The sequence below is a fragment of the Vanessa atalanta genome, chromosome 18 (assembly GCF_905147765.1).
Source record: "Vanessa atalanta chromosome 18, ilVanAtal1.2, whole genome shotgun sequence".
NCBI classification, from domain to species: Eukaryota; Metazoa; Arthropoda; class Insecta; order Lepidoptera; family Nymphalidae; genus Vanessa; species Vanessa atalanta.
Genome location: NC_061888.1, coordinates 5,253,295 through 5,278,496, shown reverse-complemented (window position 1 = coordinate 5,278,496; position 25,202 = coordinate 5,253,295). Strand labels below are relative to the sequence as shown.

Below are 25,202 nucleotides of genomic sequence, written 5' to 3'. Positions count from 1 at the left end.
ATACACAATGTTTAAATTCTTTGATTCTATACACGTATTTATACTAAGATAACATATTTCATAAGTTTAAAAATATATTTTAGTTAGATAATATCTATGATAAACAATTCGTCTACACAATATATATAAGAAAACACATGCCAAGCTTTAGAGCTTATTTTTATAATATGGAAAATATCTTAAAATAAGAGGAGGAATTAACCCAGATGTGGGGTATATACTCGCTGCTACTTTACTTTTTTTTAATAAAAATAAATTTTAAGCAACCATTTTTATTGCACATCATTTCAACGTTTCAGACATCATTTAGGGATTTCCAAATCCTTATCAGTTGTATGATGACTATTAAAGCGGTCGTTTTTCATTGAAGGTTCACAAATTATTTCTTTATTGTACATTCAAAAACTTTAACTTTGCAAATAATATATAAGATAAATTACAAAATTTAACCTTTGAACCCAACTTACTGTGCAATCTCATATATACATTGAAAAGTCTCATAATTCTAATGGATATATTGTTATTAGTTTAATAGTAATGAATATTAAATGTTATTAAGAGAATTAATAGCTGTAATTATTAATTTTTGATTATTACATAAAATAGTACCAGACTGCATTGATATATAATTGATACGAGCATGCCGTGTACACATGCTTAGGAATGTAATCTAGCTCAAAATTGTGTAATTCCATAATTATTTATGTATGTTCTGATTGTATTCTGTTTGTTTACCTATGAATAAATAAATAAATAAATAAATCAATTTTTACTACTGTACCACAGGATCATGGTGACAAATAAATAAAGCTAACTATTGCGTTTAAATACCATTCAATTATATGAATAATATTTTATTATATATTATTTATTTATAGATTTCTTAAATTTTAAAACACTCGTTTTATACTTAAATGAAGAACATCAAAATAAAAAAAGAAATTTGACAATAAATATATATGTATACAAATATTAGGTTGTAAATATTAGTATAGGTGTAATCGCATATATGATGTCACAAACACATAGCGATCACATGTAAATCAAATAAGCAAAATGCCGTAAAAGCTTGGACATAACGTGTGTGTTTCCAAAGTTGGTAAACTATTTAAATTGCAAGGGATGGTTAATATTTTTACAGTGCCAATACATCTGGGCGATTCTGACCATTTACCATGAGGTGACCCATTTCAAATAATAAAATATACTGTTATGCTGCCGAATGATTCAAACTCGGTCTGTCAACCCAAATATTTGGCTCACTTGACCTCATTATGTATATGTATAAACTGACAAATTGTTGAAGCAGCATGGATCCTATATTCCTCATATTAGAGGAAATATAATTATATACAGAGATCCTGTTTGCATTGTCCTCGTGGAAAGTTATCATCATCTCTCATAGACAGTGACACCGTAAATAATGGAAATACGTGATACGTAAATTCGATACACACAATATCATTTACACATGGTCGATGATTCAAAAGTCTCCATATATAAGGCTCTTATGTTTTATTTAAAACTACACAATAAAAACGTATTTTGTTTTGATCTTTATGTTAAAAACCAGTTCCTCTCAACCTTGCACAAGACAATTAAACTTCGAGCTGATGAAAAGAAAAATAAATTATCATATGGTGCACGTTTTTGTGAATTTACATATAAAATAATCAAGCAAAATTATAACATGGCTGTTTATTATATTATTTTTATTTCTCGTCATAATCTCATTACCTATGAGATTATTTTTGTATTTTGTATGAACATGAAATCAAAACAATAAAATAAATTTGGCAGTTTCTTCCGTGGAATGAATATATATAACAATGAAATGATCAGGAAGGAGTGCCCCCAGGTTAGAAAATTTGGAAGGTGCAGAAAATTTGAAAGCAGAGTTTTTTCCCTAAATCATATAAAGGCTATAAAGCCTATCTTATTAAGCTCCTGTATTAAAAGCAATCGAAATCCTGTGTTAACCGGTCAACAAAATATTATTTTTCAGACATAAAATGGATGGAACAAAGAAGTAATGTTTATACTTTATATATTTTATATTATACTAGTCTCGCGTAATGACTCCCCGATGAGAACAGCCACTGTCAAGAGAACGTCATCGTTAAAATCATTTTTTGAACAATATATACAAAAAAGACATAAGAAAGATATGAGTTGTCAGTAATGTTGCGTTTTGATATTTTGCTGATAATCTTTGTAATTTCTTCTTGATGACTATCACTTATAATGCTCAAAGCTATAGTAATGCTAAAGTACACTACATGGGACTAGAAAGTTACAATTGCATAGATAAGTAGCAAATTATTGAACACACAATAATCCTGCTAACGCAAGATAGAATACAATTTTCAAGAAACAATCGAAATGTGTACTCCACTATTTTGTTAATAAAGCAGCAAGTAGATAATTTTATTATATTTTAATTTGTCTTTGTCTTTTTTCGAATTTGTCTTTTATTTCGAACCGATTCTCTTTTCGTCATTCGAGGCCTTAACCTAGTACTGATGATATGTATTTACTAAAATATATTATTAAATATATTTCATATATCCAAGCCTTTAGCGACTAATTACCATTGAACATTCAGTTCTATAAATAAAAATAACCATGAAGTTAGTTTATTTTATTGCCTTTAAGGAATTTAAAAAAAATCTTCATAGCTTAACTGGTGACATAAATATATTTATTTTAATATACATGATGCATTATATATGTAATGTGAGTTCTTCGAGTTAATTCGTTCTATTTAACTTTAATTAAATATTAATTAGGAAAACCGCATAGCGCGATGAATTTTCTATAATTGGTAATATAAATTCACCAATTTTAGGTACTATTTATATTAGGTACCTACTCCTCTATTGTATAATTAATATATATATGTATATTGAAAATAAATAAATTTTAATATACAAATATACAGGCAGAACCACGTCAGTCGGATTTTGCTAGTATAAAAATAATTTTCTTTAAGTAGACCTTATTTTAAAACGGTACTTATAATTGCAGTAATTTTGTTAGTAACCTGCCTCAATAAAACGACTTGCACCACGTCAAAGTAAATGGAAATACATATTGCAATTAGTGTTACCATTCATATGGTTTTATACGGATTAGCATTAAGAACTATTTATATAAATTTCATATATATGTAATATTTTGTATGTTTAAAAAAAAAAATAACTATTAATTAGAAAATTAAAAAGTACACAGATTACTTAAAGAAAACAACATTCACGGAAGTTTCTAATCAAAGATCCTTTATATAAGGTTTGTCCGAGTTTAACGTTTTTAAACATGGCAACCCCATATTCACTTAATGTTATTAGTTTAAAAACTGGTTTCGAGCGTGCAGCGTGAAGTCATTTTGTTTATCGCATTTGGGATTCCCAGACTTAAGGATCAGAGAAAATCCGGTTCCATTTTGTTTCACATATTTTCTCTTTTGCAAGCTTTCTCAAGTCCCAACGGTATTGTCGACATTAAATTTTATCACATATCGTATTATTGTTGTACAAAAAGGCTAAATATTGTACTTTTCTCGTACCTATATGAAAAGTTGCCATAATTATAAATTCGTTATTATTTACCAATTTTCTACTTATGTTAATGAAGTAAGAGGGTATGAAAAGAGCCATCTTTTGATCGGAAAAACCTATCGTCGCCATAGTAAGTACTTATATTTACTACCTTTTTATTGTATATGTTTACTTATGACTCACATTTCAAATGCTTTAGAAATCGAAACAACCGGGGACATCATATTTTACTTTGTAAATATTCGAGATGATTCTCCAAGTACGATTTTCTTCTATTTATTATATGATGTTTATATTTATACAAAGTTTTCCAGAATCCCGTTGTCAATGTTTGAACATACGAATCACGCACTGAGGAAATTAAGGTTTTTCAGACGTAAAAAAAAATAATCACCGCAATGCAAAATATATTTTAAGGGTAAAAGGACTTGGTGATAGGGTTTTGTGGTTAATCATCTACCGATAAACTCTTAGTATTGTTATGTTCCGGTTTGAAGGGTGAGTGAGCCAGTATAACTCTAAGCATCTTTGTTCTCAAGGTTGGCGATGCATTGGCGATGTGAGGAATTATTAATATTTCTTACAGTACCAATGTCTATGGGCAATGGTGACCCAGTACCACCGACTTGCCAGTAGACCAATATAATACAACGGCGCCAAATGCGCCGGTGAAACGTATACGGGCTGGCGTAATTTTAGTTTTTACACTTTTTGCCGACTTTTTCGTCGTCATTCAGACGAGCCTAGGAATCCAGATTTCAAAGAACAATAGCTAAACTTCCAATCACACAAAGTCTGTTTCAAGGAGGAAGTGACAATGTTGTATTAACATAAGAACATACATCAAAAATAAAATCAATAAAAATAATACAGAGACATAGCAAAGGCACGAACACCATGTCCGTGATAAATTATTTAATTATAAGAAAAAGAGTAAAAACTACAAACAACAAAAGACTGATTTTATAGCACTTCATACTGCCATAAATAGCCATTACAATGATCACAAAAACAGCAAAATGCATAATTAAATCAACGTCGAATAAAAACTCCACGCCTTTTGTTTCTGCAGCTGCGCAGATTCCGTCGATGTGATGGTACACTTATGGTAACGACAGCGTGCATTTTCTTGCGTCAACACATGAAGTGAACCTCTCAGATTTTGCAATGTAATAAAATGCAGTACATACGAGTAAACCAATGCAGTATTGCGTTTATTTTACGATGGTAACATTAATCAGTAATTTAGTTAAAAAAGGTTATACGTAACGATGTAATTACAAACGAATTAGGAATCAACATGTTAAATTATAAGACGCAACTGGAAAAAAACGTTAATTACAACTGTATTTAATATTTTCCTTATACTTTAAAGCGTGGAATTTTTCGTAAAAATATTTATAATGGTCATCTATTATATCATGGGGTATATAAGTAAAACCATTGATCTAAGAGCCTTGAACTCAACGATCATATCGAATTACAAGACATTATAGAGTCTAAAAAAAATATGTTGTCCGGGTCTTAAAAGATAGGACGTGACCCTGGGGCCGTGGACGCGAGACACTTCACGCGGGGCCTCACGTTGCCTATTTCAGACGGCCCTGAGAAGGATGGCAGCCGGGATGGGTTCGTGCTGCCGTACGCACTAGCGAGGAGTGCTGGGGGGCGAGATCACCGTCGCCCCCTGAGGAGAGCTCCGTCGAGCCATGAGCGGAGCACTGTTCGGGATGGGCCGCGGATGCGTTATATCGACACGATCCCGCAGCCTCTCCAATCCGTGCCGAGGACGGCCGTCGCAGTGGTTTTAGTGGGTAGGAATCCCACATAATCCGGTTTCCCCTACCCAGGGATTCTCATACCATGCCGAAGGTTTCCACTGCGTGAAAAAACAGACTATACTCCGTTGAGTCTGACCGCTGAGACTGAATTCAAACTCCGCAAAATGAACTCATTGTTATTACATACAGTATATGCATTAATATGAATATACGTAATTTATTTGGGAGATTCAAAGGTATTTGAATAAAGTAATTTTTAATTTCTATTGAATTTATTATAAGATTCTTATTAATAAAGTATTTTAATGAATTTGATTTTGAATAAAGTTTATTCATTCATTCATGCTCTTTTACCTATTTATGGAAGCATTCACTTCCAACTGACAGAAATGAAGCCATTTTTTGCAACTGAAGCTTAGTTACATATTGAAAATTTGTACGATCTTATACTTCAAAATTATTAAAGGATGCAGTATAAGTTGAAATTGAAAAACATAATTTTCTCAGTCTTAAGAAATATATATATATTTTTATATAAAGAACATGAAACACAATAGATTTCTTACAAATGAACATATGACATTTCTACGTATTATAAAGAGTATTGAATGAATTTTTAATAAATAGTATTTTCCCCTTATTTTGCGTGATATCGATTTTCAACGAGACGATATTTTATGCATAACAATGTACATATTATAAGTATATATGTATGTATATTTCCTTTAGGTGATGTGTACTAACTTCGTATATTATGAGAAGTACATTAATTATATATAGCCTGTTCAATAAATAAATATAAAGTTTTTTTTAAATTACTTATTCAGTCTTTTACTCTCATCGTCTTATAGCGATTTTTTAAATTTCTGTGGGATAATCTGTCATTTATATAAAGTACATATTAAGAGATACATTAGAGATTAATTGAGATAACAATAAATAAAATATATCAATAACGTTGCGGGCAGCTTTTAACCCCCCCCCCCCCTCCCTTTTCACACCTTTAGCGTTAGAATTTCCAAAACCTTTTAAAGTGAGCGCCCACGTCGTGAAAGGTGGATTAGGATTTATACTAAATGTCCAGTTAATCGCACTTATAGTTCTAGAGATCTCTTAAAGAGTTAATAGTAAATCGCTTACATACATACAATTTATAAGTAAGTCGTAAGTACGTATAACAATTTACGTTTTCTTAAATAGAAATTTGGGATGCACAAAATAAATGTCTATCTTAGAATAACTAAAAAAACAAACCATGACTACAAAACATTTTCTAAAATCAATACTTCATATAAATTATAACTCAATGCATAAATTATTAAAAGCACACGGCGTCCAATAGATTGTCGCTGCGGTATTGTGTAATAAAATCAATACGCTCGCGATATTTCCTTTCAGAATCGCGGGACTCAATCTCTAAGGTATACGCCGCCTCAGGTCACCAGTTTGTATAAAAGTCTCGATACTTTAATCTATAGCGATCAAAATTCATTTTATTTGTAGGACACTTTTGAATTGAATGAAATTTACTTCGTAGTTGGTTTTTGTGTAAACCCTTCTGAATAGGTTGCTAACTCCCACTCATTAAATATTCTACTGCCAAACGGTAATATTAGTATTATTGTGTTTCAGTTGGAAACTTGAGACATAGTAGTTACAGACCAATTTAACTTCTTAGTTTTCAGGGTTTGGGGTGCGTTGGCGAACACAGGAACAGTGTTGACACACCACCAACTACATACTACAATTTAAAAAAAAAGCAATTGATTTTATTCATGTCACTAACATGAATAAAACCAATTCCCTGCCGACTTGATTAATTGCCATTATTTTTACCGAGGGAAATAAACTCCAAGATTAAACAACTTTAGGTAAAAACATTATACAGCGTGACAAACTATAATTATTTTTGATCGAATTTTATACCTTAATCCCAATTTCGACAAAATCAGTTCAGCGGTTTAAGCGTGAAGAGGTAACAGACAGAGTTACTTTCGCATTTATAAAATTTGTTTAGATATGCTCTTACTACTATTGAGCTTATTGCCAGTTCTTGTAGATTCATAGGCCAGCAGTTATATCAATAAGGACTGAAGACTGAATCTGAAAAAAAACATTGCCTATATTCTCCTTAAAAATAAACGATAGACCAATGTTATGCCGTAATTGCTAGTTAAGCCAAGGCCTCTGCCAAAACTGTGCAAAAGGAATCCCCTCGGAGCGCTATTCAGTTATTTCCTGGGACGTGATCGGGTTCCTTAACTCACTCTAATTATTCGCAATTCACTCTTTGTAATTTTGTTCGTGACACTAATATTAAACTAATGACGGCTCTCCTTACTTAATTATTATTTATGTTACAAATTTAAGTGTCGTGGTTTGAAAATAACAATTATTATAATAATAGTTGTATATTGTGAAAGTTTATAAAACAAATTTAAAATTTATTTTTGTAAATTTTACGTAGTATCTTTTAATCTAAAGCTGTTTTGTCTCACAATAACAATGTATGATAAAAATAGATACGTTTAGTGCCACTGGCCATTATTTTTAAGCATGATTCTCTTATATTTTTATCTGTTGATTCTCAAAACTCCTTAAAAGTACTGTAGGGCCGTTGAGTTCTTAAGAAATGATTCCTTTGTCTATATCCTTTACTACATATACATATTTGATTTAATACATTTTTGTACATATATGTTACTGTAAAAGCTCGAACTAAGGTAAATCTTAAGATTTTCCAGTAAAACCTAAGATTTACCGACATAAGTTGGTAAATATAGGTATTTTTTATAAAGGGACGACTTTTTCTGACTATTACCATTCCAACCTAAACTAACCTAACATGTAAATCTTAAGATTTACCGTAGTTCGAGCTTTTACAGTAACATATACACTGTATCATTTGACGTTTTTTTAAACATTCGTAAAAATATTATCAGGTACTAATTACATATTATTTCGAATAAATCGTTGTATAGGTAAATCATGAGTCCTTGCATTTATGCAATGACACGTTCAGGTGACTACAATATTCAAATTTGTATGAAATAAATTTTTAAATACTTATTTCGTATACGATACAATGTAAGCAGTCACTTTTAATAAACGAGTGCTGACGGCGTATTCACCCACTTGAGATGTTAATATTAGACTTTGGAGTGTGGATGTCAATCTCACCTGCATCATTATATACGAGTATGAGACTCGAAATAAAAATACGCTAGTCCTACTATTATTAAAAATTAGTCATTTGTTTTTGTGACGTCACTTTCTCCGATGCAAGGCTAGAGTAATCATTGAAACATGTACCGGATTTGTAAGAGATAGTGTGTTCACAATACATGTGACGGCCGTTATCGCCTCGGATTTAACGGGCAAAATCATTTTCACATCGCATCGTTGTTATTCCTTTGCTCGTAAGCAACGGAGCTTTAATCTCTACCCGTTACCACGATTATGCGTATAACACGTAGTCTGTTGTAAATTAAGTTTTTTTATGCAATATTCCAATAGTATTAATTATTCACTAATTGGTATCTTCGTTGATTTTGTAAATATATAAAGAATAATAAATAATAACAAGCATTTTCTAAAACAACAATGTACATGTACAGTAGGTAGATTGATTTTTACAAAAAACAAAAAAATATTTAATTCTTTGTTTATTGTGACTGTCACGAGACATCCAGCAGATGACAAATCTGAAATTGATTGTTTAAAAGCGGCTCAGCATTGGTGCAGATTCCAAATTAATCGCCCTAAAATTGTTTCAAATAATTATTAAAAATCATGATAAAAATCACAAATCCCAAAACAATCAACATATAATAAAACTATAAAATTACGGTGAATTACGTTAAAGTTCCGCTTGACGTCTACTTGTGTAATCGGCAAATCAGAGATAAAAAATATATTTTGTAAATAATTCCATCAATCACAAATACAAAATAAAATTATCTATTCACCTCCTGAAAAAGAATATTTTTTACTTTTCACCTGTCAAAATAATTTTACATGAATAATTTCAATTCACAGATTAAAAAAACTATTCTTTGTTTTTTTTAATTACATTTTTATAACAACAAGGAATACAACATTACTGTCTAAGAATCAAAGATTTATAAATATGCATCTTTAGTGTTTTGGTATGTATAACATATTTTTACTTGGTTTACATTATATTAAATATCTGTCGTTAATTCCTTACACGTGTAAGTTTATATTCAATACGTAATTTTATAGTCCGTTTATATTTTCAATAATCTCTTATTGAGATATTGTCATATCATATGATGTTATGCATATCGCGACACGACTTGACGTATCTTGTTTTTAACGATTAACGACGTTAAGGTAACGTCGTATAGCGGCCGTTACTTACCTAACGATAAGCCTTATCTCGACATGTTAGATACGGTCTTTGTTACCGACGGGTGATAATACGAGTGCGCATTTTTTCGCAAATAGGAACTGATCGATGAATTCGCTTCGATTAAAATCTTAAACCTTGAACCCGAAGGTTATTTATTGCAGGCTAATAAATAATGATATTTAGATTATTTATATTTCTCTGATGTAATCTTTAATAAGAAGTATTTATGATGAATAATATCTATATTATATGTCCCTAACATTGCAAGGAGAAAATAATGTATTAAGCCATGATATGTATTTAAAATAACGACTTAAGTATACAGAAATCAAAATGAAATAACGAATGTACAAATCATCACAGATTAAATGGTGGCAAGAATTCTAGCTGCAATTGTTGAATCACAATTTCTTGCGCGTTAAAAATGTACCTGCCATTCTGCCATAGGTTTATACTGTTACGTTATTTACGTTTTAAAAAGTTTCTTATAAGTGTGTCAACTGTGAAAAATATTTTTATCGTCGGCTTGCTTCAGTATTGCGCGGGAGCCTCGGGTTGGGTGTGCATTCAGTGCCCTTTTATATTCGACCAGAGCCGGACTGAGGAGGTGAAAAACAGCCCCTAGGGTATACAGCACGGGACGCAGAAACGCTGATCCTCCTCACAAATATTTTGTTCAAGGCCGTCGCCCCATCGCACCATCCCCTAACGCCGGCACTGATCGTATTAGAACCCCATCAGGGCACTAGTGTCAATAGAACATGTTATTTGTCATCATAGCTACTAATTTCAGAGCCATATCGTCGTTCGGCATTCAGAAGTACGAATGTGAAAATATCAGTTTTATTTTTCTTCTTTTATCGATAGTATTTATCTAAATAATAAATAAGAAAAAAAAATCAATATTTTCACATTCGCGCTTCTGAATGCCAAACGACGATATATTTCTTCTTATATCGATGATATATTTAGATAAATTTAGAAAAATACTATCGATATAAGAAGAAAAAAAATGCAATATTTTCACATTCGCGCTTCTGAATGCCTAACGACGATATATAAAAAGGAACGTCGGTGCTGTCAAGAACCCTGTTTTTTTATCATTAAGAAATTCATGTCGGGAAAGACGACCTGAACCTCTTTGATAAGAAAGAAAGTGTAAGCTAAAATTTCCCGAAAATAAGTACCATTTCCACAGGGGAATCTGAAGTCCAGTCCAAGTGTTATGCGAAAACATTCACACGGCACATGCATGATTTACAAAATTAATTGATCATTAAATATTTGCACCGACAGTAATATAAAGAGGCATAGCATCTAATCTACGACACGCCCGACTTAGGCGAATAGGTAAATCAATAACAATTCACATATATGTATATACTTTACTAATAGGTCGTCAGCGTCGTAATTTAAATAAAACTACATAGACAATTTCTATTTTGTCTTATTAAAATATTTTTATCATATATAACATCTGATAAAACTATTTTTGATCAAACAAAGGGACTCCGCTAGTACTTTGATCTCAACATTAGATAAATTGGACGTACATGAGGTATCAATCGATAAGAGTCTCATCTTGAAGCAAAATTATTAGAAAAGTTGTTTAGCAATTTTATTTGCATAAAACAAAATTATACTTCGATGACACGATCATACAATTGTAATGGTTTTTCTCTTTAGATTAATAAATGTAAGGAGAATTAAAATGCGTTTGGACTCTGAGTTGAACATAAGGTTGTATCATAGAAAAATATGAAATGCATCTAAGTATTGTCTTCGCTAATAAACTTATAAAAAACAATTTTATTTATCAACAATATTTAACTTATCTTTGGTAATTAATTGGCAATTTTCACAATACATATTCCGAAATATAGATAATGAAAAACATATAAATTATTTACTTTAGTTCTGAAATATCCAAGGCTGTATATTAAAAAGTATAAAGGATTACGAAGGTATCTTTAATCTGATTTTGATAATTTTATCAGTAACGAATTTCGTTGTAATTAAGTCGTTATGATAATATAAAGGTTTTATTACTATTATTATTATTGGTGTTTTTTTTTTAATTAGTAATGGGAAAAATTGACACAAAGGAATTACGTATCAGGTTTACTTTTATCATTAACTTTGTCTTAAATATTTAGTTATTCATGTTTAAATTACTTCAGCGTACATTCCTTATAAACCGAACTAAAAAGTACAATCACGTATATGCAGTTTATTTTATTTTGTGTTTTAAGCACTATATAATGAAATTATATAAATGTAAAAAATATCCCAAGTAGACTTACTTAAAAATCATTATTCGAAGCTAAGTAAAGGCAAGAAGGCAAGGCCCTGGTTTGAGACGTGACTAAACTAGTTTTGACTGAACGCCTGAGTCAGATTATTTTTATGAGTAACGGATTGCTATGCTTAAATTTATTTTAAAAAATGATCTGCATTCTGCACCACTCATAAAATCCAGCTCAAGTTCACCTCTCATCGTCTTATTAGCGATACTTATGCGTTGCTGTTGTACAATATTTATTAAATTAGAAGTTTTAATTTAATTATAGCTACCTACAATATATATATATATATATATATATAATAAAAGTTTGGTATCGCATTCTTCATTTTCTATTTATAATGAATAATGTAAAATATTTTTTATTATTTCACTTTATTATTAAAAAAAAAAAATTAAAAAATTGTGATGTGTACAGTACGGTAATGCGATGTCTTCGTTGAACTGAACAATGCGTATTATAGAGTATCTATATTGTTTTTTACTTATTAAATAAGTAATAGACTATGAATTGTTATGATCGTACCTTACAAGTGCATGCTAATGACTCGACTTGTTTTTCTCAGATCCTTTCAAGACCTAAAATTTTCTAGTACATTGTTTTGATGTATCTTCTAAGATTTAGACACCGTTAGCCATCTAAGCGTACGAAAACCGATTTTTGATAAAACACTGCGTAGTTAAACCATTTTGTAAAAAATAATACAAGCCTTCTTCGTTTATCGCTCATTCTATTAGCGAAAACCGTAAAAATTCCTTAAGTGGCGTATAAGAAGATATGTATAAATAAACTTGAATTACAGAATTAATAATAACTATTGTCTCAGATGACACCTGAAACAGTAAAGTTGTTATTGTCACGTATGTAAATGGTTCTGGTATAATATCAATGGACAATATCATTGATGGCACTATACCAGAAACCGATCACAGCTCAATAGGTCGTATCGGCCAATTGTTTACAAAAATATTTAAAGAGGATATTGCAACCGCTGCCAGACCTACTATATATGTCCAATGTCCATATTAGTAAGCCTGGCATCGGTTACAAGTATTTTTTTTTTATTAAGTAATTGATTATTATGTGACGTTTCATGATATCAAATATTTCGACGATAGTCATCATAATTAAAAAATATCATCGATATTTATATTAGATTAATTTATATAAATAAAATAAAATTGTTGAGTAATTACTTTCGTTCGGTTACGTTTCGATTCGATTGCGATAAAATGTTGACAATTTGTTGGCAAAATGTACTCATGATTAAATTTAAATACAAACTATGGATATAAAGCGAAGATGGCCCAGTGGTTAGAACGCGTACATCTTAGCCGATATTTGCGGGTTCAAACCTTTTTTTTTTTTTTTGTTTAACGAGGAGGAAATGCATTTACGCATGCCGCCCGGTCGGGGGACCGGGACGGGTATGTGGGACTTAACCGGGAACTAATGCCCCGTGCCAGGGCACGCCAGTGCTAATGCCCTGTCCTACCCACTAAAACCATCCTCGGGTTTCCACCATGCCGCCGAGTGGCGAGGCCACGGGATCGCCAAGGGCATGCAACCGCGACCCCACCAGCGGCAGCCGCCGTAAGGGGGCTGAATATTCCTGGAAAGCGCGCCTAGTGCGCGCCTTCCCCCTCATCCTCCACGTAAGATAGTAGCGAACTCCCCCTGAAGCTGACGCCCTGCGGCGGATAAGATGGTAGGCACCGCCGCTGGCCGCCTGTGTAAAACACCTGGGAGGCTCGAGTAGCGAGCCCTCCCACTCCCTCCTAGCCAACGAGGCCACTCACAACATTGGGAAATTTACAGGCTGTTACTATAATATTATACAAACAATGGCGATAATAATTTCACAAGCGTGAAAACGTGTAAGATTGTCAGACATACTATTTTTTTAAATTATTATTTGTTGCCGTTGAGTTCATATTAAAATTATGTACAGTGCCAGTATAACCTAGGCACTCGAGGCTAGTGCCCAGGGCGGAAAATTTTCAGGGACAGCAAAATAAAATAAAAATCGTTTTATCGAAAATGTTTTTCTTATCTAAAAAATTAATAATTAAAAAAAAAAAAAAAATCTGCCATTAAACATTTTTTTTTTTACGTGTGTTACGAATTTACATATTGCTTTAATTGAATTATTTTTTATATTTCGATCGAATCTTTTCTTTCTAGCTAACTAATTTTTATTGTAACTAAATTACGACTGTTTTATAAAAATAAAATTATAATGAAATTACAAATTTAGAAATTTTATCTATCTACGTCGATAAATCTATCAACTAGTGATCAAGGACAAGTGAAATTGATTGAGACGAATTGATTAAAATGAGTCTCCTCCACAAACAATAGTGGGCATCACGCGTTGTGGTTTACGTTGCGTATGTCACATGTCATGCTAATCATTCACACTGCATCAACTTCAACGACATCGTTGCTTCATCTTTAAATCCCTTTCCTAATAAGAGGGGAATCTCAGATGATGTCACTTTTTACCTTTGAAATTGAATTAGGTACGTCATAATTCATATCCAATCAAAATATAAATAAGTACAGAAACAAGAATTTACAATAGTTCTTTATATGTTAGGAACTTGAACTGAACTATTAAAGTAACCATTATTTAAGTTCAATAGCCTGTCTGACCCAAGGACAAAATATGCACGTCATAGACAAACTCAGGCTGCACTCCGAGTATTGAGTTCATAAAGAGCTCAAGTTTAGACTCAAAATAATTATTTGTTAACCAATACTATTTAATCCCAGAGGCTGCTCCGCCCGTGAAAGTAAAAGAGTTATAATTTCTAGAATAAAAAGCTATACTGATATCATATCTAATCGATTGATATCCGTAATCGATGGCCTAAGTCGTATACAACCTTCATAATATTGACGCACGGACAAGAAACGTGATAGCAATTGTTATTTAAAGCCTATTTCTAAGTGAAAATTAGCGGTAGACGGATATATTTTATGCTTATCAATTAAATGCCTAAAACATATCTCTGTTTTATAAGTATTAGCTACTTTTATAAAAATAGGCATTAATTTTATCAATTTTTATTTGATATACTTATGAACATAAAGACAGATTAATTTATTGATTATGCATTTTTATTAAATTGTTGAAAATGTCTTGTAGTTTTGTGGAATAAATAAAAAAAAAATGGTCTTAATGGTTTTGTACTTTGTCTCAGATAAATGTGAAATATATTTAAAAAAAAAAAAAACAAATTTCCATCATCGATCGAGCAAAAAGTCGAAGAAAAATAAAATTATTTATCGTCGCAACACTTTACTTGGCATGCTGTTGGCTTATTTACATTGATTGTTCAAAAACCGCAATTCTCAGAGAACGCATTCAATTACTTTTGCGTCAGATGCATAAAAAAGCAACTAACATTTTCCTATACCCTATACGAAATGACTTGCCTGCCAGTAATTAGTGATGTATTATTGTATTATAGTGTTCTACTTTTAGTGTATGAAAACACTAAAAGTAGAACACTCAAAATTTTTTTTTGTCATTCACTTCTTTTGCTGTTTGATTATAGTAATGAGCTGGTAAGGAATTCATCAGAGTTATGTAATTTTATAAATTTAGGGTCCATTGTATCCAAATTGCAGCGAAGGACTGTCAATTGTGCCTTGTGGCGACATTAAATTTAAAATAGTTTCGGTGTAAATTAGGCCATACTAAGCTTGTATTAACTCTGGACACCTCTTTGTATGTCCGCCGTATCTAACACCATCAAGAAACCACCTTAAAAACCCATAAGTTGAGTCTCTAACCAGCACCCCTCCAAAGAAGTGAATGACAAAACAGAGGAATGCCAGGTACGGGTCCTGGCATGGCATCAATTCACTCACGAGAAGCCTCGCAATCGTCTATATTATTAAGTGTCAGGTTCAATCCGGATGGCCTACATCTATGATACATCCCGTTACGCACATATTTCCACGGCCTTGTCCACTCCACTCAAACGTCAAAACAGTGGGTAGTAAGCACTGCACTGAATGGTTTACAATATAACGTGTCTTGTGCGTACACTCCACGCTCACCATTTCACTTCCGTGCCATATCGTGTATTTTTTTTCAAATTATAATTTACTCTTCTCCCCCTTCGCTTATGCGCCCCGTCTGTCACGTTGCTTTTTGCGACTGCACTTGCAGCCCTAATGCATCACGGGCTGGCTGGTACTTACAGTATTGAAAAACGACTAAGTATTGCGGAAAATTATCGGTATAAGACCAATCTTAAAAAATCGACTTATTATTATGGTGATAGTATGGTTAAAGTGCCAATATTTCAGATAGAGTTGTAAAAAATAAAGTAATATTGTTAAATTAAATAAAATTATTCACACCAATTATTCATTATACTAAAAACTTAATATTAAATTACATATTTAAAATTAAGTTACCGGTAGCGCTGCCTGGTAGATGCCATGTACTCGTATATGTATTATTTTGTGATTTTACAAAACTGCTTTATAAAATTAAATATACCGTTCTCAATGTTAATTCACCTAATTGTTCGCGTGATATTATTGAATTATAAAACAATTTTAAATATTATAGTTAACCTACAAAATTTTTCATTGTCGATAAAGGCCTTGGTGTAGTTATGTTAATACAGTTAATGATGCATTTGTTTTGCAGTGATAAAAAGATGCGATTATAGTGTCATATTTTTTATAATATTGAGTAAGCAATTTTATAAATGTTAACGCCACCTTTTGTTAAGTAGCAGAACTATTTAGCGGATTTTACAAAATTATTGTAACTATTACAATTGCTCGCACGATGTCGCTGTTTTGAAAAATAAAAAATAATGCTATTATGTTAAATAAATAATTTTAATTTTTTTTTAACATACAGACAAACATTATAGGCCACATGATTTAAACGTCCTGAATAATCTGTTCTTGTTAGTTGTTACAATTAGAACGGCTATACGCGCATGACAATGACAACAAATTTCAATGCGCATAGTCAAAACATTGCGCATTTCGTTGGCTAACCTCTTCGAGTCGATCGACCGAGGTTCCGTAGCAGAGAAGAGAAAGTCTTTCACTTCATAATTGTGCTGTATTTTGGTGCTTAGTGCGTGCTGAGTGACATCAACGGGATTTGATTTTATTGAACTGTCAGAAACAAAACTACAAGTAAGTTGTATTTGAAATACTAAGTTGCGGCATTGCATAAATAATCAATAATCTTATTTTTTAGTAGAATAAAATACTTATACAATATTTGAGTATATATGTTAATTTTAACTAAAGTATCCCAAAAATGAGTTTCAATAATTGAATATCGAATGTTTTATCTGAAGTGATGTCATAAGCTGATTAAAGTGACTGACGTCAACTGTTCATTTTTTTTTTGTATATAAAATTCATTCATGGATACTTCATCAAGTAATAATTATATATTATTCTATTTCTTAAATATATATAAAAGTAGCAAGTCTTATTGTAACTTAAAAATGATACATAATTATAATTAATATCCTTCTCCTTATTCGGTTTTGAAATCTCCTAAAAATAAAATCTAATTATTATCTAAATTCATAAATTTTATGAGTTTGGTATATATAAATAAAATAATATGAATAAAAATAATACTTTTTTAGTTTAATAAATTAGTAGACATTCTGATTACATGCTATAAAAGATTTGTTACAATTATAAATTCAATCAATTTCATATCAATTAATTAACATGTCAAAACAAAATATATTATTGATAAAATTTTCATTATATATGAAAAACAACTTCAAAGTATTGTAACTGGTATTCTCTGTCCGTAGATATTAGCATGAAAGGTATATGAACCATTTCTTACATTGTAAATTGCATATATGGTCAAATTTTTTATGTCTCTTTCGGCTGCAATTATACCAGCTCAAACATATTGATACTTGACAGAAGAATAAAGATTGAGTGGGTGGTTCCTACTGAGACTTGAACTCATTTACAAATTTATTAGTAAAATAAGTTCAAGTCTCAACTTACTGTTTTGTAATCACATTATCCAATATAAAACAAAACAGTTGTGTAAAATGTACATAATTGATCGTACATCTAGGTATAGGTATAGCCCATCATTACATAATCATATTTAACACTTTTTAATCATCAAATATTTTATATGCAACTTGTCTATTTATTAAACAATTTCAAGCATAACTTAATAAATAATTTGAGCTCCAGTTATCACATACTAAGTCTTTTAATTGTTAATATTGTGCTTCAATCTAATTTTCATATTAAAATTATTTAATAAAATGAAATAAATACTTGATTAAGTATAACATAGTGACATATATTTATTAAAACATAAATGTATTTTATGAATAATAAGTTCAAGGTTTGTTTAATTTATTTTAAACTACTGAGCCTTGCTATGTGGCTACACTTTGTTCTTACATAATGTGTCCTAAACCGAAATTGTATTGCAGTATGCAAATTACTTTTTCAAGGCTTTTTCCTTAGAATATTTTGAGTTAAAATCCAATAAAGTTTATATCCAATAAATATATATATATATATAAAGGTTAAAAAAAAAAAGTCATTGCCAGATACACGCTCTAGGGCGTTGTCGTAAACCAGATCCTATCTAGAAAAAAATATATCTATTTTAAAATAAATGAGTGATCAATTACATTTAAAATCAATTTTCACAAAGCACGCCTCGCGTGTTGTCGTCCTGCTGCAGCCCACAGCAATATTAAAGAACTGTAGCAATTACTATGTATAATGTCAAATAAAATAAAAAAAACCGGATACCTAGTACCTACTTCGAATGAATTGCAAAATATAGTAATTCAATTCTGAGTTTAATGGCTTTTAGTTGTGCTGACAGGGCACAGATAATTTCACCAATATCACGTAGGAAGGAGAAGACACGAATGAGATTAATCAGTATGATTGAGATAACAGACTCAAATAAATTTTGAAGACAAGTATTGTAGTAGCAATTTCCCAAAATATAGTAAATACCTCGAACAATAAGGGCGGGAAAAAATTATCAGCCTAAAATTGGACGTATAATTTAATACCTCTGTTAAATTGGGCGTTGAAACATTATACAAGGAAAAACAACCGAAATAAACACTTTTTTCGAAAACTTCATTTTATAAAACCGTATGAATTTATTTTGAACTAAGCAATTTTTATGCTAGTAACTCGTCATAATTAATTATTTTAGTGTATTTATGTTTGCGTGAGTTTCGTTTCGTTACACTCCTGCCTTATTTAGGTGGTTAGAAGTGATGACGTCATGCAGCTCCGTCTGACTGAACAAAGTTAATTAAAACAAAGCAAAACTATAACAGTAAACTTCTCTCATACATCGGACATTACGACGTGTTAACCACGGTACATAGTTGCAACTTCGTAAAGCAATTCTTTTAAATTCTAATTATTGTTTTTTACTGACGGAACCACGAAATATACATTCTAACGGTGAATATCAATACTTTCATGTTCCAATATAATGGATGATTGATCAAGTATAATTGCTGGCATACTCATGCATATTACCTATCAGGGTCAGATACTTATTCTATGTTTCAACGATTGCTGTCAATTTACTGCCAATGTCTATTATCTATAGGTAGTGGTAACCGTCAGGATGCATTTTCCTGTCTTCGATCTATATAAAATAAATAGTCCAGAATTAAATAATCGTTCTTGTTTTTAATAAATATTTTAAATTCTTTCTGAACTGCCTGAAACTTAGTTATTATAGTCAAGAAGATGACACATTATTTTGGTTATCAAATGTCCAAGTATTTTGGACACAGATCGAATAACATGATACCAACATAAAATAGAAAAGTGGGCGTAAATAATATCATTTATGATGTAGGTGTAGAAATTAGACCATTAACTATATTATATTAACGAATATTTGAGGCAGTTCATTAATACAAAAATATGTACATTTTATTTAATGACCTTAAACTAAAATGTACGATAAAAGATGAATAACATTTTCCCAGTTGACTGCAAGCCAACGACATGCTATTAACCGTTCATATGCTCCATAAATTGCGTTTCCAAGCATGAAATGTCTAGACTGCCATACATTGCTGATGGATACGAGCTATGTCAAGATTAGGTAGCGTATAAACGAGCTGTCTTAAACACTAAATAAGTTAAAGTCGTATGTGGTGGTCTGGGTATGGGGTGAACCGCGGGAGCATTGCGCGCGTCTATTGATTTTACCCCGACCAAAGCATCGCTGTCTCCGCAAATGCCAAGATTATGGCCACAATCTGTTTTTAGAGCAATGCAAATATATTTAAATAATAAATACTTTAAGAGAAAAAAATAATTTATAGTAATTTTTATTTTAACGTATGCATGGTAAAAAACCTCACGATTTGACTAAGGAATTCTCGATTGTAATTTTTTTAGATTACTTAATTTTTAAAAAAATCTGAGGACTTAAAATGCAAAAACTTAATCATATAACTCTTTTACGTTAATTTGTGTGAAAATATAAAATGAACACTTTCAATTTCATTTCATTCGCAACATTTATAGTAGCTTATCCCGTAACAGGTCTGTAGTAATACATAATCTGAGGTTAACATTAAATTCAAAGGTTGAAACAGCTCACGCTATTGCTTGCACGCCAAAGGTTAAAAAATAACGACTCGTCTTCAACGGTTGCTTTTACAGATTTTAATTACACTTTTGCTTTCATTTATCTTTAAAATCTTTTTTGCGGATTGGATTTAAAACATTGATAGCAGTTTATAAACGGGGAAGTGATGATTAAGTACTCGTAACTATCAGTAGAATCGAAATTCGACATTGGAGTAGCGCTTGACATATCAATCGTTTTTAATAACTTATTCGGATTACCGAGATTCAAAAACATAAATCTACAAAATATTTTTTTTATGTTTTTACAACAGTGACAAAATATGGTTATTAAATTACAGCGAAATTTATTATTGAAGGTAATACTTAAAAGAAGCCATTATTTTGCCTGACTGGATACTTTACATCCAATAAAACTTGAGCTTGCCAAATCGGCCAAGTTATGGCCTGCCAAGTCGGTCAAATTTTGAATTACTTGTACGTTCTCATTACATAAAGCTAATAAAGACGAGCTGATTAAATTATAGCTTGTTTTATTATTGGCTTACACGGGGTAAATACATTGCGTAACGATTTATAATGGTATGATCAAGATCGTCAATACATAATATGGATGCTTGTGACGCAAATCGTAGTGAGGTGCCCCCTTTCTTTGTTTTAACGTTCAAGGTCGATTCACCCACCTCCCCTTTATGCCAACCAAGTTCAATGCTCACTGACGATAAATCCGTGAAAATATTTTACTGCAGAAATTATAAACTCCAACTGAGTTAAATTCTATATCGATATTTTAATTATAATACTTTTTAAAATACATGTTTTACTTGGTAGTAGGGTTTTGTTGGTTTGGCTAGTTACTCTTCGTATATTCTACCGCTACGCAGCAATACTTACTATTGTAACATGCACAAGGGACGCTATATCTCAATTTCCTAGGTGGGGGCATTGGTTATATAAGAAATAGTTAAAATTTCATTAGCAATGGGCAGTGGTGTCCACTTACCATCAAGTAGCCCATTGGCTAGACAGACTACAGCTGCCATAAAAAATGATCAAAATTTGAAGCAAAAAGTTACCAAACCAATGTTTTTAGTGATAACATTATAATAGTATAGGATCTAAGATGGTATATCTCGTGTGCCTGTGCCTTGAACAAATCAATACAAAGTATAGTATTAATATGTTGGCTGGATAGACTATTCCAATAAAAGGAGTAAAGTTAAATAAAGCTTATATTAATATATTCTATGCTATTTGCTATTCCACTAAACTAGTCATATTATCCATTTTCATTTGGCTCCCAAAGATCCGTCAATATCAATAAAGTCGCCTACATTTAAATCGCAACTTTTTCACATGAATACCATACATTATTCGAGATTGACTAATTATGCTTTGTAAATTCACCTTAAAATGTTTTTGTTTATCTTTATTTATTCTATTTACACAGGGTTGCCTTTTCAAAATACAACTGCACAAAGCCTTGTAGCAGAATAAATTTGAAATGTTTGTTATAAGTTTCACATAAGTATACTTTAAATATAAAATAAATTTTGTACGAGATATTTTTTAGAAAAACTAGCAACTAAAACAATTATTTAAATATGGCTCTTTTTTTTACTTGAATAATCCATTTGAAATTTTTGGTTTTTATTCTTATACAAAAGACAGATATTAAATAATTGCTGGACAACTAAATCATTTAATCTTTACAATATCGAAGGAAGGAGAAGCTTTTGTACATACTCCACCATTCAGATCAAATAGTATTGTTAACATATACATGTGGGAAAATTTTATCAAACACATAAAGATTTCTTAAACTTACAGGTGTTTTGCACAATTCAAGCATGAAACAGCAGTAGTGATAGTACTCTATTACTGAGACAAACTAAAAATCACAGTTAACTCATCTTTATTAAAACAAAAATAATTTATATTATAAATAATTATAAACCTTATTCATATTTGTATATATGTATACATATTTTAAGTTTCGTTGTACGAGCAAAATGTTGCAACTGAAATTGAATAATAGACAATAATTAATTTTAATCCTTTATTAATATTTATTAATTAAACTGCAATTACATTGCTTAATTTAAAACATGTACAAACATATCAAATATTCTTTCTTAGATTCAATCAAATGGTATCAATAATTTTCAATATATAAGCTATTACAGTACTGTTTTGTTTAGTAATATGCATCTCCTATACTCTCATTAATTTTTTTTGGAAAGGGTCACAAGAGGCAGATTAAGGCAGAAGCCGCAAGTTTCTTTTTAAATTAAGAATTGATGTGAGTAATCATCTTAAAAACATATGAATGTAAAATTAAACTATCTGCACAATTACATTGACTGTAAACAATTGTTCAATTTATTTAGAAAAAATTAGGGGACTCCAGTCCTTTGTTAAACCTGGGTTTGGAAGAGAAGCGTAATTAACCATACACAATTGAGAGTCCATTGAACTATGAGATTGCTTATTAATCTATGCAATTAATTATTACAATGAAGTTGTTTATTGGTATCTTGACAATTTCTGATTTTAAATACTAAACTTACTTTAAAAACTAAAAACTAATATTTGACTAGTTTAAATTTTTATTAATAATTATAAATACATATATTATTTGTGATCCCTATTTATATAGTCTACTATTCTCATCATTCAACACAACTTCATTTAATATTGATAACATCTTTATTTTTACTGCTATTTTCTTTGTTTTCGGAATTCTTTGTAAAGTTTTGTGTAAAGATAGTAAAAATAAATGGTCCTCATCGTCTTCCTTATTACTAAATGAATCTACATCATCTAAAGTTTTACGTTTACACTTTCTAACGTTTTCTGAGACTGTTGTCTGCTGTAATTCAATGTCATTATCGTCATAATACATATATTCAGGCTCTTCGTCAATATCTTTCTCTACGATGTTCATAACATTTGTTAGGAAAAGTAACTGTTTATAATACATGTATTCGCTTTTTCGTCCAACTCCTGATCCATAATTTTTCTGTCTTTTAAGCTCTCTGGCAAAACATGTTCTGATATTCTTCCATCTTTTTCTTAGTGTGAATCCTGAAAGGTGTAATGGAACAATTTATAGTATCTATCAACCATTGATTATGCCAGACTAATAAGATTATAAAAAGATTTCATCCTGATGAAATCTTTTTAATACAAGACATATTATATTATGACATTAAAAGCAACTTATTTTTTTAATAACAAATTTATTATACATAACTGTTAGGCCTATATATATAACTACCGACCTAACCTAATATTAATCGCAAACTAACAAGCTGTTAACGATAGAATAACTTGATGTAAATTTAGATTTTATTTTATTAGTTAAAATAAGTAATTTTATACCGCTTGCATGTCCAAGTTAGTTGAGAGACAAATCTAAGGCTTGTCTACAATTTCGATGCATTTTTCAATGTAATTCAAGACGATATCTACGTTGTTATTGCTTACCTAAAACATGTTTATCACTCGCAGACATATCATCTACTGCAAATATATCAATAACTTCATCCCAATCCCTTCTTTTTAACTCTTTGTTCGTGTGTTCCGGAGACGACGTATCCCAAATCGATCGCCGCTTTTGTATTTCACTTATAAATAGTTCAGTATCAAAATTATTCATCATACTGTGAAATGAAATTTATTTTTGTTTGGATTTGACAACAACAAAGTCAACAGATAAAGATAGTCTTACTGTAATACCGATATGCGTCATGCGCAATGGAAAAGAGGCCGATCGGTAGCGCAACCGACTAGCGATTGTGTTAGAACGAGATAGCTGAATATATCGTTCACGAATAAATTGCGCGGTAGAACTACCAGTCACGTAGGCAGAGCGAGTCATACGTGATACAACATACTTTTAATTGTACAACCGATATATTATAAAGTGAATACAGGTATATCAGTACATGTCACTGTTAAGCAATTAGTCAAGCTGCTGTTATAAAATAATATCCAAAATATATTTAGATGTTTTGTTGAGATATAGAATATCAATTGACTAAGGAAAGATGTAATCTTATTTATTTAAATATAAATATGTCCAGAAAACATATTGAATATTATATCTACTACAAGTTCTTCATATGAATTTATTTTACATTAACAATACGTATGTGATATTATATTTATAATTTTATATGCATCAAATTCACTACAATACAACAAATGATGGACGGATGATTTTCATAACTTCTATAACTATCGGATAAGTAGGTTATGCAATTAATATAAATAAAAAAAAAAAACATGGCGTAGATTAAAACAACTAAATTTTAACTGCATAGATTTGAAACTTTTCTTGTCATAGCAATCGAGTAAATAATTAGAAATTTTATTTTTGAAATTTCTATTCGGCGCGGCGGGCGCCTGACGCCTGGCTTATTATTATTTTATAGGGATTTTTTGATTAAAAATATAATAATTATTATTTATTTTATAACTATTTTGTCTCAAGGTGTATTTAATACTCATCATATTTAAAGTTAATATGAGAAATGTTCGTTTGCCATGTACG

The 25,202-nt window shown here is 30.8% G+C and overlaps 2 protein-coding genes across 5 annotated transcripts in view; one reads left to right on the top strand and one right to left on the bottom strand.

Annotated features, from left to right (window-relative positions):
• Positions 1-16,933: 16,933 nt before the first annotated feature.
• The window catches only part of LOC125070786 (synaptosomal-associated protein 25-like), a 28,572-nt gene continuing 20,303 nt past the window's right edge, over positions 16,934-25,202 (top strand). Inside the window, exon 1 of one of the 4 annotated variants that reach the window (XM_047680755.1) lies at positions 16,934-17,194. The gene's annotated coding sequence lies outside the window, so the exon portion shown is untranslated. The remainder of the gene's footprint in view (positions 17,195-25,202) is intronic. The other 3 variants (XM_047680754.1, XM_047680757.1, XM_047680756.1) reach the window with 3 other exon arrangements.
• Positions 22,722-24,423, bottom strand: LOC125070787. The gene is made up of 2 exons (XM_047680759.1): positions 24,134-24,423; positions 22,722-23,731 (listed from the first exon to the last, which is right to left on the bottom strand). Exons 1-2 carry the CDS (start codon positions 24,306-24,308, stop codon positions 23,292-23,294), a joined length of 615 nt encoding a protein of 204 aa, XP_047536715.1. The 5' UTR covers positions 24,309-24,423; the 3' UTR covers positions 22,722-23,291.